At 45.0% G+C, this 15,608-nt stretch overlaps 1 protein-coding gene across 3 annotated transcripts in view; it reads left to right on the top strand.

Annotated features, from left to right (window-relative positions):
* The window catches only part of LOC121539072 (thyroid receptor-interacting protein 11-like), a 99,326-nt gene that overhangs the window by 14,485 nt on the left and 69,233 nt on the right, over positions 1-15,608 (top strand). For all 3 annotated transcript variants that reach the window (XM_041847304.2, XM_041847302.2, XM_041847303.2), the window contains 10 exons: positions 803-1,009; positions 1,512-2,237; positions 2,422-2,580; positions 2,791-2,958; positions 3,134-3,218; positions 3,334-3,719; positions 3,816-4,058; positions 4,282-4,484; positions 7,457-7,595; positions 10,948-11,052. In XM_041847304.2, the coding sequence (XP_041703238.2) occupies positions 803-1,009; positions 1,512-2,237; positions 2,422-2,580; positions 2,791-2,958; positions 3,134-3,218; positions 3,334-3,719; positions 3,816-4,058; positions 4,282-4,484; positions 7,457-7,595; positions 10,948-11,052 (2,421 nt within the window). The remainder of the gene's footprint in view (positions 1-802; positions 1,010-1,511; positions 2,238-2,421; positions 2,581-2,790; positions 2,959-3,133; positions 3,219-3,333; positions 3,720-3,815; positions 4,059-4,281; positions 4,485-7,456; positions 7,596-10,947; positions 11,053-15,608) is intronic.

Here is a 15,608-nt window from a genome sequence, read left to right on the forward strand (position 1 = left end):
ATGATCCTGCAGGCGAAGAAGCCGGATGTGGAGGTCCTAGGCTGCCGTGGTTACACGTGGTCTGCGGTTGTGAGGCCGGTTGGATGTACTGCCAAATTCTCTAAAACGACGTTGGAGGCGGCTTATGGTAGAGAATTGAACATTCAATTCTCTGGCAACAGCTCTGGTGGACATACCTGCTGTCAGCATGCCAATTGCACACTCCCTCAAAACTTGAGACATCTGTGGCATTGTGTTGTTTGACAAAATTGCACTTTTTAATGTGGCCTTTTATTGTCCCCAGCACAAGGTCCACCTGTGTAATGATCATGCTGTTTAATCAGCTTCTTGATATGCCACACCTGTCAGGTGGATGGATTATCTTGACAAAGGAGAAATGCTCACTAACAGGGATGTAAACAAATGTGTGCACAACATTTTAGAGAAATAAGCTTTTTGTGCGTATGGAACATTTCTGGCATATTTTTATTTCAGCTCATGAAACATGGGACTAACACTTTTACATATTGCGTTTATATTTTTGTTCAGTGTACATTAAACTGTGTTCACTTAACATTGTTACTTTCCTTTGAGAATCTAGATGTCCTGGACTATAATGTTGCGTTTGAGTTTCAGATGGATCATTTGATTATTCAAAAGAGGATTTATTAAGTTGGTTTGAGTTTATTAGGATCCCATTAGCTGTTTCTCATGCAGCAGCAACTCTTCCTGGGGTCCATGGATAATGATTGTGTGTTCAGATTTAGATTTATTTGTATTCTTTAGAAATGTTTTTTATTTTTATTTTATTTATATTTTTCAGATGAATCTACTGGAGAGACTTGCGTGTGCAGAGGACAGAGTGGAGTCAGACGTCCTTGACGGAGGAGAGTCCTCCTCAGAGCAGATCGCAGAGCTGAGGGCTGAGCTGGAGAAGAGAGAGCATGCCCTGAGAGACACCCAGGAGGAACGAGACACACTCCTCATCGAGCTGGAAGAACTCGACCGACAGAACACGGAAGCTACAAAGGTCTGGTTTGAGTTTTTAATCAACCAATCAATCAAATCAAACCTGTTGTAGTCCCCAACCACTATTAGACTCAACTGGGTTTAGAACATTTTCGAAATAGAAAGGAAATGGATGAGCATCTAATTTAGAATATTTTTTAAAGGTTGATCAGGTTGTGGTTTGCCTCTCACTTTTGTCTGACGCTATCAAACAAAAGTCTCTGTAAAACATTTTATATTAGTTAGACACGCAGGAAAGTAACACTTCCTAGATCTGGAACAGTGTCTACTAAAGTAGTGCACCATGCAGTAATACATTGGCCATGCATACGAAGGAGTGTGATAGTGTTGATATTGGGAAATACGTCTTGTTTTAGAACATGTTGAAAAAGAAAGACAATCAAGGATGACCTCTTTTTTTATTTTTTATGATTGAACCCCCTTTACATCATTTAGACTTAGCGAAGTAAGACCTATAAATGGTTCCTACCATGTTATTATTCTGTTATTGTGTCTCCATGCAGCATGTGATCTCATTGAAGGAGCAGCTCTCTGTTCAGCTGAAGGCGTCTGAGGCCGAGGTGGCCAGGCTGCAGTCTGAGCTCAGTACCGCCACCGACCAGAGGGTGGCGCTACGAGAAGGACTACAGGCCCAGCAGGAGAAACTGAGCCAGAGTGCTTACACCCTGAACGACCTCCACATGGACAAGCAGCAGCTGGAGGCCGCCGTCAAGGAGTTGAAGGAGAAACTTGGACGCGCAACAGCGATGGGCAAAGAGGCGAGGATGGAGACCCAGGTGCTCCAGAGAATCGTACAGGAGAGGGAGGAGCAGCTGTCTGCTTCCCGGGCAGAGCTGTGTGAGGCTGGGGAGAGAGGGAGAGAATCCGGGGGGTCCAGAGAGGAGAAGGAGGATCTCAGGAGAGAGCTGGCTGAGATGAGGAGCTCCCAGGAGAAGGTGATGTCAGAAGATTACGAGTTGAAGATTGAGAACCAGAGGCTGAAGACAGAGGCTGAGCAGGCCCAGGGTAGGATAGAGGAGCTGGCCAGGCAGGTCAGGGAGGTCCAGGCCGCTCTCACCAGGACGGTCCTGGAGAAGGACAACCGCATCGAGGCTCTGAAGCTGGGGAAGAGCCAGCTGGAAGGGGAGCTGGGACAGGCAGAGAGGGGCCTCCAGGAGCAGACCAGGCAGTACCAGCAGACCGTCGAGGAGCTGACCGCTGCCCGCACCATGGACGCCTCGGCACTGCAGGTCCACTGTTGTTTCACTATTGTTGTACTATCTTCATGTATCTATCTTCATTTCGTATTTGTCTGGAAATGAATTGTTTTTTTTATCTTTTCACTTTTGTATTATTTCGTTAGCAAAGCACTTTGACAATGAACTGCATTTTTTGTAAGAAATGTGCCATATGCTTGATTTGATTTATTTTCAGACGGAGCATGAGAGGACGGTGAGGCTGAACCAGGAGAAGGACCTGGAGATCTCCCAGCTGAGCAGAGACGTGGAGCAGATGGCCTCCGACCACCGAGACACCAATGAGATGCTCTCCATCACCGTGGCCGGGCAGAAACAGCTGACAGACCTCCTCCAGGTCAGGCTAGAGTCCTCTATCTAACTCCGTGACAGACCTTTCGAACGTCTGTAGTTTATGAAATTGCACTTTATCCTGCCTACTTTGCTTGTAAATATCGTTTTTCTATCTGTTGTTTTTAAATTGGGATTTTGTTTGTATGAATTGTGTTTGCTGCTAAATTAATTGCCTCATTGAGGACGTTACAATGTTCTGAATGTGAATCTCCAGGAGAAGGACTCCTTCATGGAGAGCCTGAGGGCTAGCATGGCTGCCACCCAGAGGGAGATGGAGGCCGTGGTCCAGGCAGCCACAGAGGAGGCTGGGGCCCTGAGAGGAGCTCTGGACGAGAAGGACAAGCAGCTGGGAGGCATGAAGGAGGACAACAGCCACCTAAAGGTACGTCCACAACATGTATGACATGGGTGTAACGTGCAAATGTACTGTATGAGTAATGTACTGTATGAGTAATGTACTGTATGAGTAATGTACAGTGTATATTTTGTATACGGTGGTACAGTGTGTCGAGGAATTGTTTTCCCTTGGGACATTAAAATGAACCCTATCCTATAAGGAGGAGATCGACCGTCTGAGGGACCAGCAGAGCAGATCCCAGCCCCCCGGCCTGGCCGAGCCACGCACCCTGGACATCATCACAGGTAACATATCCTTTTCCATCTGTTGTTTTAAATATGTATGTATTGGGTTTGCTGCCAAATGAACAGCCTTTTATTGAGGACATTAACATTTTCTAAATGTGACTCTTAACCACAGAACTGGAGACGGAGATCACCCAGCTGAAGACCTCGGGAGGTGCCCTGGAAGAGGAGGTGCAGGCCCTGAGGAGGTGCATGGAGGAGCAGCGGGGTGACCTCCTCTCCTCCCAGCAGTCTGTCCAGGCGCAGCAGAATGAGTTGGATCAGGCCCATCAACGCCACGAGCAGAGCAGAGAGAACTACGATAGGCTGATCCACGCCAAGGACGAGGAGATTGGACGCCTGCAGCAGGAAGTAGATCACCTCAGCCACACCCATTCCTCCCAGGAACAGGAAGTGGTCATTCTCCAACAGGAAGACAAGACCCAGTCGTCCCTGAATAACAGGGAGAACGGCAATGAGAAATACGACCTGTCCAAGGTGGAGGTGGAGAGACTAGTGAAGGTAGTTCCTGTATTGATGTTATACTCAGCAGCAGATGATGATTGGGGATGATCTTGCCATTCATGATAATAAAGCTTATCTGATCTGAATTTGAAGGGCATTAAGGAGAAGGAGACGGAGATCAGCCAGCTGAATGAGAAGAACCTGAACCTCACCCGACAGCTGGACCAGCTGGTGGTCTCCAGTGAGGAGATGGGGAAGCTCAGCCAGATGGTCCTGCAGAAAGACCTGGAGATCCAGGCGCTGCACGCCCACGTTTCCCTGGGGGGGGGAGGAAACAGCCAGGATGTGATATTCCTCCAGCAGCAGCTGCAGGCCTTCGCCGTGGAGAGAGAGCAGGTCAAAATCACAATCAACTTCATTCGACTTACTAGAGTTGCAAAAATCCGGGTGAATTTCCTAAAATGCCCAGATTTTTCCAGAAATCCCGATTTTGAAGGACTGATTTCCTGCTTATTCCCTCCTGATTCCAGGAATCTTCCAACCAGGAATTTTTGGGACAGTTACTGGAATTTTACAACATCAATAATAAGCCAAATGTACTTGACTTTATTTACCGTAGGTTCTGGCAGTGCTGAATGAGAAGACGAGGGAGAATAGCAAGCTGAGGGGGGACTACCAGCACGTCATGGACATTGTAGCAGGGAAGGAGGCTGTGCTCCTCAAGGTCCAGCAGGAGAACCAGAGGCTGTCCACCCTGTCTGACCCATCAGGGAGCCAGGAGATGTTCAGAGAGACCATCCAGAACCTGTCTCGGATCATCAGGTATTGTTTTGTAATATATATACAGTACCAGTCAAAAGTTTGGACACACCTACTCATTCAAGGGTTTTTCTTATTTTTTTAAAACTATTTTCTACATTGTAGAATAATAGTGAATACATCAAAACTATGAAATAACTCATATGGAATCATGTAGTAACCAAAAAATTTTAAACAAATCAAAATATATTTGAGATTTGAGATTCTTCAAATAGCCACCCTTTGCCTTGATGACAGCTTTGCAGACTCTTGGCATTCTCTCAACCAGCTTCATGAGGTAGTCAACTGGAATGCATTTCAATTAACAGGTGTACCTTGTTAAAAGTTAATTTGTAGAGTTTCTTTCCTTCTTAATGCGTTTGAGCCAATCAGTTGTGTTGTGACAAGGTAGGGGGGGTATACAGAAGATAGCCCTATTTGGTAAAAGACCAAGTCCATATTATGGCAAGAACAGCTCAAATAATCAATGAAAAACAACAGTCCATTATTACTTTAAGACACAATTTCTTCAAGTGCAGTCACAAAAACCATCAAGCGCTATGATGAAACTGGCTCTCATGAGGACCGGCACAGGAAAGGAAGACCCAGAGTTACCTCTGCTGCAGAGGATAAGTTCATTAGAGTTACCAGACTCAGAAATTGCAGTCCAAATAAGTGCTTCACAGAGTTCAAGTAACAGACACATCTCAACATCAGCTGTTCGTAGGAGACTGCGTGAATCAGGCCTTCATGGTCGAATTCCTGCAAAGAAACCACTACTAAAGGACACCAATAATAAGAAGAGACTTACTTGGACCAAGAAACACGAGCAATGGACATTCGACCTGTGGAAATCTGTCCTTTGGTCCAAATTTGAGATTTTTGGTTCCAACCACCGTGTCTTTGTGAGACGCAGTGTGGGTGAACAGATGATCTCCGCATGTGTAGTTCCCACCGTAAAGCATGGAGGAGGAGGTGTTATGGTGTGGGGGTGCTTTGCTGGTGACACTGTCTGTGATTTATTTAGAATTCAAGGCACACTTAACCAGCATGGCTACCACAGCATTCTGCAGTGATACGCCATCCCATCTGGTTTGCGCTTAGTGGGACAATCATTTGGTTTTCAACAGGACAATGACCCAACACACCTCCAGGCTGTGTAAGGGCTATTTTACCAAGAAGGAGAGTGATGGAGTGCTGCATCAGATGACCTGGCCGCCACAATCCCCCGACCTCAACCCAATTGGGATGATTTGGGATGAGTTGGACCGCAAAGTGAAGGAAAAGAAGCCAACAAGTGCTCAGCATATGTGGGAACTCCTTCAAGACTGTTGGAAAAGCATTCCAGGTGAAGCTGGTTGAGAGAATGCCAAGAGTGTGCAAAGCTGTCATCAAGGCAAAGGGTGGCTATTTGAAGAATCTCAAATATAAAATGTATTTTGATTTGTTTAACACCTTTTTGGTTACTACATGATTCCATATGTGTTATTTCATAGTTTTGATGTCTTCACTATTATTCTACAATGTAGAAAATAGTACAAATAAAGAAAAACCCTTGAATGAGTAGGAGTGTCCAAACCTTTGTCTGGTACTGTAAATGGGGAGCCAGGCCCAGCCAATCAGAATGAGTTTTTCCCCACAAAAGGGCTTTATTACAGACAGAAATACTCCTCAGTTTCATCAGCTGTCCGGGTGGCTGGTCTCAGACAATCCCGTAGGTAAAGAAGCTGGATGTGGAGGTCCTGGGCTGGCGTGGTTACACGTGGTCTGGGGAGGTCCTGGGCTGGCGTGGTTACACGTGGTCTGCGGTTGTGAGGCCGGTTGGACGTGCTGCCAAATTCACTAAAATGACGTTGAGAGAAATACATTCGTTTTGTGCGTATGGACATTTCTGGGATCTTTTTTTTCCCCAGCTCATGAAACATGGGAACAACACTTTACATGTTGCGTTTATTTGAAGGTATTTCAACTTTTTAATGACAGATTTAAGGATAGATATTTAGATGTGGAGATGAAAGACAGGGATACAGGCTGAACGGGGGATCGAACCGCTGCCTCCAGGGTCATATGTGGTCCGGGGCCGGCAGCACTACTGCTTGCCCCTGGCACGTGACCAGGTATTGTCAGGGTGTATTCTGCTGCCATGGTGACCAGGTATTCCCACGGGGGGCCAGTATGAAAAATTTATGCACTCACTATCTGTAAGTCGCTCTGGATAAGAGCATCTGCTAAATGACTAAAATGTAAAATGTTAATGTATTGTCATGGTGTATTCTGCTGCCATGGTGACCAGATATTGTCAGGGTGTATTCTGCTGCCATGGTGACCAGATATTGTCAGGGTGTATTCTGCTGCCATGGTGATTATGTATTGTCAGGGTGTATTATGTTGCCATGGTGACCAGATATTGTCAGGGTGTATTTTGCTGCCATGGTGACCAGGTATTGTCAGGGTGTATTCTGCTGCCATGGTGACCAGGTATTGTCAGGGTGTATTCTGCTGCCATGGTGACCAGGTATTGTCAGGGTGTATTCTGCTGCCATGGTGACCAGGTATTGTCAGGGTGTATTCTGCTGCCATGGTGACCAGGTATTGTCAGGGTGTATTCTGCTGCCATGGTGACCAGGTATTGTCAGGGTGTATTCTGCTGCCATGGTGACCAGGTATTGTCAGGGTGTATTTTGGTGCCATGGCTCTTTTGTAGTGTACTTTGATCTCAGGATTCATTCCGATTGCGGACTTCGACAATGCGCCATTTTAAAGGTAATTTCCAATAGAGCCAACATATGCAGCGTTTACCGTGAATGCGGTCTCTGCTGACGCGTGAGCATCGTGCAGTACCGACAATGTGCGATCGGATTGAATCCCGTCCTTAGTAATGTCTTGTTTCTTTTTGCTGTTTTATTCTGTTCTGACTCTGTCAGTGTCCTTGGGTGTCTTGAAAGGTGCCAATACAATTTAATATGATTGTATTTTGTTGTTATTATTAATATCAGAGAGAAGGACATTGAGATCGACGCGCTGACCCAGAAGTGCCATACCCTGGTCTCGGTACTGCAGGCAGGAGACTCCGGAGGAGTCAGCTCCAACCAGTTTGAAGAGCTGCTACAGGAGAGGGACACCTTGAAACAGCAGGTAAGATAAGATATTAGCATTACACTGAAACAGCAGGTAAGATAAGATATTAGCATTACACTGAAACAGCAGGTAAGATAAGATATTAGCATTACACTGAAACAGCAGGTAAGATAAGATATTAGCATTACACTGACACAGCAGGTAAGATAAGATATTAGCATTACACTGAAACAGCAGGTAAGATAAGATATTAGCATTACACTGAAACAGCAGGTAAGATAAGATATTAGCATTACACTGAAACAGCAGGTAAGATAAGATATTAGCATTACACTGAAACAGCAGGTAAGATAAGATATTAGCATTACACTGAAACAGCAGGTAAGATACGATATTAGCATTACACTGAAACAGCAGGTAAGATAAGATATTAGCATTACACTGACACAGCAGGTAAGATAAGATATTAGCATTACACTGAAACAGCAGGTAAGATAAATATTAGCATTACACTGAAACAGCAGGTAAGATAAGATATTAGCATTACACTGAAACAGCAGGTAAGATAAGATATTAGCATTACACTGACACAGCAGGTAAGATAAGATATTAGCATTACACTGAAACAGCAGGTAAGATAAGATATTAGCATTACACTGAAACAGCAGGTAAGATAAGATATTAGCATTACACTGAAACAGCAGGTAAGATAAGATATTAGCATTACACTGAAACAGCAGGTAAGATAAGATATTAGCATTACACTGAAACAGCAGGTAAGATAAGATATTAGCATTACACTGAAACAGCAGGTAAGATAAGATATTAGCATTACACTGAAACAGCAGGTAAGATAAGATATTAGCATTACACTGAAACAGCAGGTAAGATAAGATATTAGCATTACACTGAAACAGCAGGTAAGATAAGATATTAGCATTACACTGAAACAGCAGGTAAGATAAGATATTAGCATTACACTGAAACAGCAGGTAAGATAATATATTAGCATTACACTGAAACAGCAGGTAAGATAAGATATTAGCATTACACTGAAACAGCAGGTAAGATAAGATATTAGCATTACACTGAAACAGCAGGTAAGATAAGATATTAGCATTACACTGAAACAGCAGGTAAGATAAGATATTAGCATTACACTGACACAGCAGGTAAGATAAGATATTAGCATTACACTGAAACAGCAGGTAAGATAAGATATTAGCATTACACTGAAACAGCAGGTAAGATAAGATATTAGCATTACACTGAAACAGCAGGTAAGATAAGATATTAGCATTACACTGAAACAGCAGGTAAGATAAGATATTAGCATTACACTGAAACAGCAGGTAAGATAAGATATTAGCATCACACTGAAACAGCAGGTAAGATAAGATATTAGCATTACACTGAAACAGCAGGTAAGATAAGATATTAGCATTACACTGAAACAGCAGGTAAGATAAGATATTAGCATTACACTGAAACAGCAGATAAGATATTAGCATTACAGTGAAACAGCAGGTAAGATAAGATATTAGCATTACACTGAAACAGCAGGTAAGATAAGATATTAGCATTACACTGAAACAGCAGGTAAGATAAGATATTAGCATTACACTGAAACAGCAGGTAAGATAATATATTAGCATTACACTGAAACAGCAGGTAAGATAAGATATTAGCATTACACTGAAACAGCAGGTAAGATAAGATATTAGCATTACACTGAAACAGCAGGTAAGATAAGATATTAGCATTACACTGAAACAGCAGGTAAGATAAGATATTAGCATTACACTGAAACAGCAGGTAAGATAAGATATTAGCATTAAACTGAAACAGCAGGTAAGATAAGATATTAGCATTACACTGAAACAGCAGGTAAGATAAGATATTAGCATTACACTGAAACAGCAGGTAAGATAAGATATTAGCATTACACTGAAACAGCAGGTAAGATAAGATATTAGCATTACACTGAAACAGCAGGTAAGATAAGATATTAGCATTACACTGAAACAGCAGGTAAGATAAGATATTAGCATTACACTGAAACAGCAGGTAAGATAAGATATTAGCATTACACTGAAACAGCAGGTAAGATAATATATTAGCATTACACTGAAACAGCAGGTAAGATAAGATATTAGCATTACACTGACACAGCAGGTAAGATAAGATATTAGCATTACACTGAAACAGCAGGTAAGATAAGATATTAGCATTACACTGAAACAGCAGGTAAGATAAGATATTAGCATTACACTGAAACAGCAGGTAAGATAAGATATTAGCATTACACTGACACAGCAGGTAAGATAAGATATTAGCATTACACTGAAACAGCAGGTAAGATAAGATTTTAGCATTTTATTGTCTGTTTTTACAGAAATGTGCCTTGCTTCACAAAACAAGACAAACTCCTTACAGGACATTAAAACAACAGCAGACAATACAGAAAAGCTAAAAACACTATTCACATCACAGATCAGGAATCACATCACAGATCAGGAATCACATCACCCAGATCAGGAATCACATCACCCAGATCAGGAATCACATCACAGATCAGGAATCACACAGATCAGGAATCACATCACAGATCAGGAATCACACAGATCAGGAATCACATCACAGATCAGGAGTCACACAGATCAGGAATCACCCAGATCAGGAATCACATCACAGATCAGGAATCACATCACAGATCAGGAATCACACAGATCAGGAATCACATCACAGATCAGGAATCACACAGATCAGGAATCACATCACAGATCAGGAGTCACACAGATCAGGAATCACATCACAGATCAGGAATCACATCACAGATCAGGAATCACATCACAGATCAGGAATCACATCACAGATCAGGAATCACACAGATCAGGAATCACACAGATCAGGAATCACATCACAGATCAGGAATCACATCACCCAGATCAGGAATCACATCACAGATCAGGAATCACATCACAGATCAGGAATCACATCACAGATCAGGAATCACATCACAGATCAGGAATCACTTTTTAAAGTGCAGCAGTTCAGTGTATGATATGTGTGTGTTGTAATTTGTGTGTGTGTGTGTGTTGTAATGGATGTGTGTTTATTGTAGTGTGTGTATATGCTAAGACACAAGGTCTCTTTTACAGATGAGCACTGTAATTTATAGTATTTTATTTATTTATAGTAGTGTAGTATTGCATGTGTAGTATTGCATGTGTAGTATTGTATGTGTAGTATTGTATGTGTAGTGTATATTGTATGTGTAGTATTGTATTTATAGTATTGTACTGTATGTATTGCCGTTGTCCAGGTGAACAGTGTGTGAACCGAGGTGTGTGTATGTATTGTAATTTCTAGGTGTGTATTGACTGGGTGTGTATTGTAATGTATCCAGGTAAAGAAGATGGAGGAGTGGAAGATGCAGGTGATCACCACGGTAAAGAACATGCAGCATGAATCAGCCCAGCTGGTAGAGGAGCTCCACAAGTTACAGAGACAGGTAACCAGAATAATATATTACAATAATGAATCATATGTAATATCATGATAATGAGTCTGCCCAGCTAGCAGAGGATCTACAGGTAACCATAATGATTACTGTTCTCTCTGCTACCACACGGTAAGCGGTACCGGAGCACCAAGTCTGGGACCAAAAGGCTCCTGAACAGCTTCTACCCCCAAGCCATTGGACTGCTGAATAGTTCATCAAATGGCCACCTGGACTATTTACATTGTGACCCCCTTTTTATTTAGTTTTTTTGCCCAGACTCTCTGGCACTGGCTCTATGCACACTCCCTGGACTCTACCCACACACTCCCTGGACTCTACCCACACACTCACTGGACTCTACCCACACACTCCCTGGACTCTACCCACACACTCCCTGGACTCTACCCACACACTCACTGGACTCTACCCACACACTCACTGGACTCTACCCACACACTCCCTGGACTCTACCCACACACTCCCTGGACTCTACCCACACACTCCCTGGACTCTACCCACACACTCCCTGGACTCTACCCACACACTCCCTGGACTCTACCCACACACTCACTGGACTCTACCCACACACTCCCTGGACTCTACCCCCACACTCCCTGGACTCTACCCACACACTCCCTGGACTCTACCCACACACTCCCTGGACTCTACCCACACACTCCCTGGACTCTACCCACACACTCCCTGGACTCTACCCACACACTCCCTGGACTCTACCCACACACTCCCTGGACTCTACCCACACACTCCCTGGACTCTACCCACACACTCCCTGGACTCTACCCACACACTCCCTGGACTCTACCCACACACTCCCTGGACTCTACCCCCACACTCCCTGGACTCTACCCACATACCCTGGACTCTACCCACACACTCCCTGGACTCTACCCACACACTCCCTGGACTCTACCCCACACACTCCCTGGACTCTACCCCCCACACTCCCTGGACTCTACACACACACTCCCTGGACTCTACCCACACACTCCCTGGACTCTACCCACACACTCCTGGACTCTACCCACACACTCCCTGGACTCTACCCACACACTCCCTGGACTCTACCCACACACTCCCTGGACTCTACCCACACACTCCCTGGACTCTACCCACACACTCCCTGGACTCTACCCACACACTCCCTGGACTCTACCCACACACTCCCTGGACTCTACCCACACACTCCCTAGACTCTACCCACACACTCCCTGGACTCTACCCACACACTCCCTGGACTCTACCCACACACTCCCTGGACTCTACCCACACACTCCCTGGACTCTACCCACACACTCCCTGGACTCTACCCACACACTCCCTAGACTCTACCCACACACTCCCTGGACTCTACCCACACACTCCCTGGACTCTACCCACACACTCCCTGGACTCTACCCCACACACTCCCTGGACTCTACCCACACACTCCCTGGACTCTACCCACACACTCCCTGGACTCTACCCACACACTCCCTGGACTCTACCCACACACTCCCTGGACTCTACCCACACACTCCCTGGACTCTACCCACACACTCACTGGACTCTACCCACACACTCCCTGGACTCTACCCACACACTCCCTGGACTCTACCCACACACTCCCTGGACTCTACCCACACACTCCCTGGACTCTACCCACACACTCCCTGGACTCTACCCACACCTCCCTGGACTCTACCCACACACTCCCTGGACTCTACCCACACACTCCCTGGACTCTACCCACACACTCCCTGGACTCTACCCACACACTCCCTGGACTCTACCCACACACTCCCTGGACTCTACCCACACACTCCCTGGACTCTACCCACACACTCCCTGGACTCTACCCACACACTCCCTGGACTCTACCCACACACTCCCTGGACTCTACCCACACACTCCCTGGACTCTACCCACACACTCCCTGGACTCTACCCACACACTCCCTGGACTCTACCCACACACTCCCTGGACTCTACCCACACACTCCCTGGACTCTACCCACACACTCCCTGGACTCTACCCCCACACTCCCTGGACTCTACCCACACACTCCCTGGACTCTACCCACACACTCCCTGGACTCTACCCACACACTCCCTGGACTCTACCCACACACTCCCTGGACTCTACCCACACACTCCCTGGACTCTACCCACACACTCCCTGGACTCTACCCACACACTCCCTGGACTCTACCCCCACACTCCCTGGACTCTACCCACACTCCCTGGACTCTACCCACACACTCACTGGACTCTACCCACACACTCCCTGGACTCTACCCACACACTCACTGGACTCTACCCACACACTCCCTGGACTCTACCCACACACTCACTGGACTCTACCCACACACTCACACATACTACACTGACACTCCAACACACACACACACACAAACACCCACATATTGACGCCACTCACACATAGACAGTCTTTCACACTCTTCCCATACGCTGCTACTGTTTATTACCTGTCCTGATTGCCTAGTCACTTCACCCCTACCCACATGTACATCATTACCTCAACTACCTCAACTACCTGGTGCCCCCGCACATTGACTCAGTAGCGGTACTCCTTGTATATAGCCTCGTTATTGTTATTTTATTGTGTTACTATTTCCTTTTCTTATTTGCTAGTTATTGTTACATTTTATTTAGATAGCTTTTTAACTCTGTATTGTTGGGGTAGGGCTCGTAAGTAAGCGTTTCACGTTAAAGTCTACACCTGTTGTCTTCGGCGCATGTGATAAATAAAGTGGGGGAAAAAAGTATTTAGTCAGCCACCAATTGTGCAAGTTCTCCCACTTAAAAAGATGAGAGAGGCCTGTAATTTTCATCATAGGTACACGTCAACTATGACAGACAAATTGAGATTTTTTTTCTCCAGAGAATCACATTGTAGGATTTTTAATGAATTTATTTGCAAATTATGGTGGAAAATAAGTATTTGGTCACCTACAAACAAGCAAGATTTCTGGCTCTCACAGACCTGTAACTTCTTCTTTAAGAGGCTCCTCTGTCCTCCACTCGTTACCTGTATTAATGGCACCTGTTTGAACTTGTTATCAGTATAAAAGACACCTGTCCACAACCTCAAACAGTCACACTCCAAACTCCACTATGGCCAAGACCAAAGAGCTGTCAAAGGACACCAGAAACAAAATTGTAGACCTGCACCAGGCTGGGAAGACTGAATCTGCAATAGGTAAGCAGCTTGGTTTGAATAAATCAACTGTGGGAGCAATTATTAGGAAATGGAAGACATACAAGACCACTGATAATCTCCCTCGATCTGGGGCTCCACGCAAGATCTCACCCCGTGGGGTCAAAATGATCACAAGAACGGTGAGCAAAAATCCCAGAACCACACGGGGGGGACCTAGTGAATGACCTGCAGAGAGCTGGGACCAAAGTAACAAAGCCTACCATCAGTAACACACTACGCCGCCAGGGACTCAAATCCTGCAGTGCCAGACGTGTCCCCCTGCTTAAGCCAGTACATGTCCAGGCCCGTCTGAAGTTTGCTAGAGTGCATTTGGATGATCCAGAAGAGGATTGGGAGAATGTCATATGGTCAGATGAAACCAAAATATAACTTTTTGGTAAAAACTCAACTCGTCGTGTTTGGAGGTCAAAGAATGCTGAGTTGCATCCAAAGAACACCATACCTACTGTGAAGCATGGGGGTGGAAACATCATGCTTTGGGGCTGTTTTTCTGCAAAGGGACCAGGACGACTGATCCGTGTAAAGGAAAGAATGAATGGGGTCATGTATCGTGAGATTTTGAGTGAAAACCTCCTTCCATCAGCAAGGGCATTGAAGATGAAATGTGGCTGGGTCTTTCAGCATGACAATGATCCCAAACACACCGCCCGGGCAACGAAGGAGTGATTTCGTAAGAAGCATTTCAAGGTCCTGGAGTGGCCTAGCCAGTCTCCAGATCTCAACCCCATAGAAAATCTTCGGAGGGAGTTGAAAGTCCGTGTTGCCCAGCGACAGCCCCAAAACATCACTGCTCTAGAGGAGATCTGCATGGAGGAATGGGCCAAAATACCAGCAACAGTGTGTGAAAACCTTGTGAAGACTTACAGAAAACGTTTGACTTGTGTCATTGCCAACAAAGGGTATATAACAAAGTATTGAGAAACTTTTGTTATTGACCAAATACTTATTTTCCACCATAATTTGCAAATAAATTCATAAAAACTCCTACAATGTGATTTTCTGGAATTTCTTTCCTCATTTTGTCTGTCATAGTTGACGTGTACCTATGATGAAAATTACAGGCCCCTCTCATCTTTTTAAGTGGGAGAACTTGCACAATTGGTGGCTGACTAAATACTTTCCCCCCCCCACTGTACATTTAATTTGATTTTGATTTGATGTTGACTTTATTATCCCCATGGGGACATTTGGTTGAAATCCCAGACCTGGTGGGTTGTTTAAGTTGTCAGCAACCTGTCTGCCTAGGGACCATAGCTAGGGAGCATACCTAGACTCTAATAGGTACACCCATCTAGTACCGGGTCGGACCCCCTTTGCCTCCAGAA

The sequence above is a fragment of the Coregonus clupeaformis genome, chromosome 25 (assembly GCF_020615455.1).
Source record: "Coregonus clupeaformis isolate EN_2021a chromosome 25, ASM2061545v1, whole genome shotgun sequence".
NCBI lineage: Eukaryota > Metazoa > Chordata > Actinopteri > Salmoniformes > Salmonidae > Coregonus > Coregonus clupeaformis.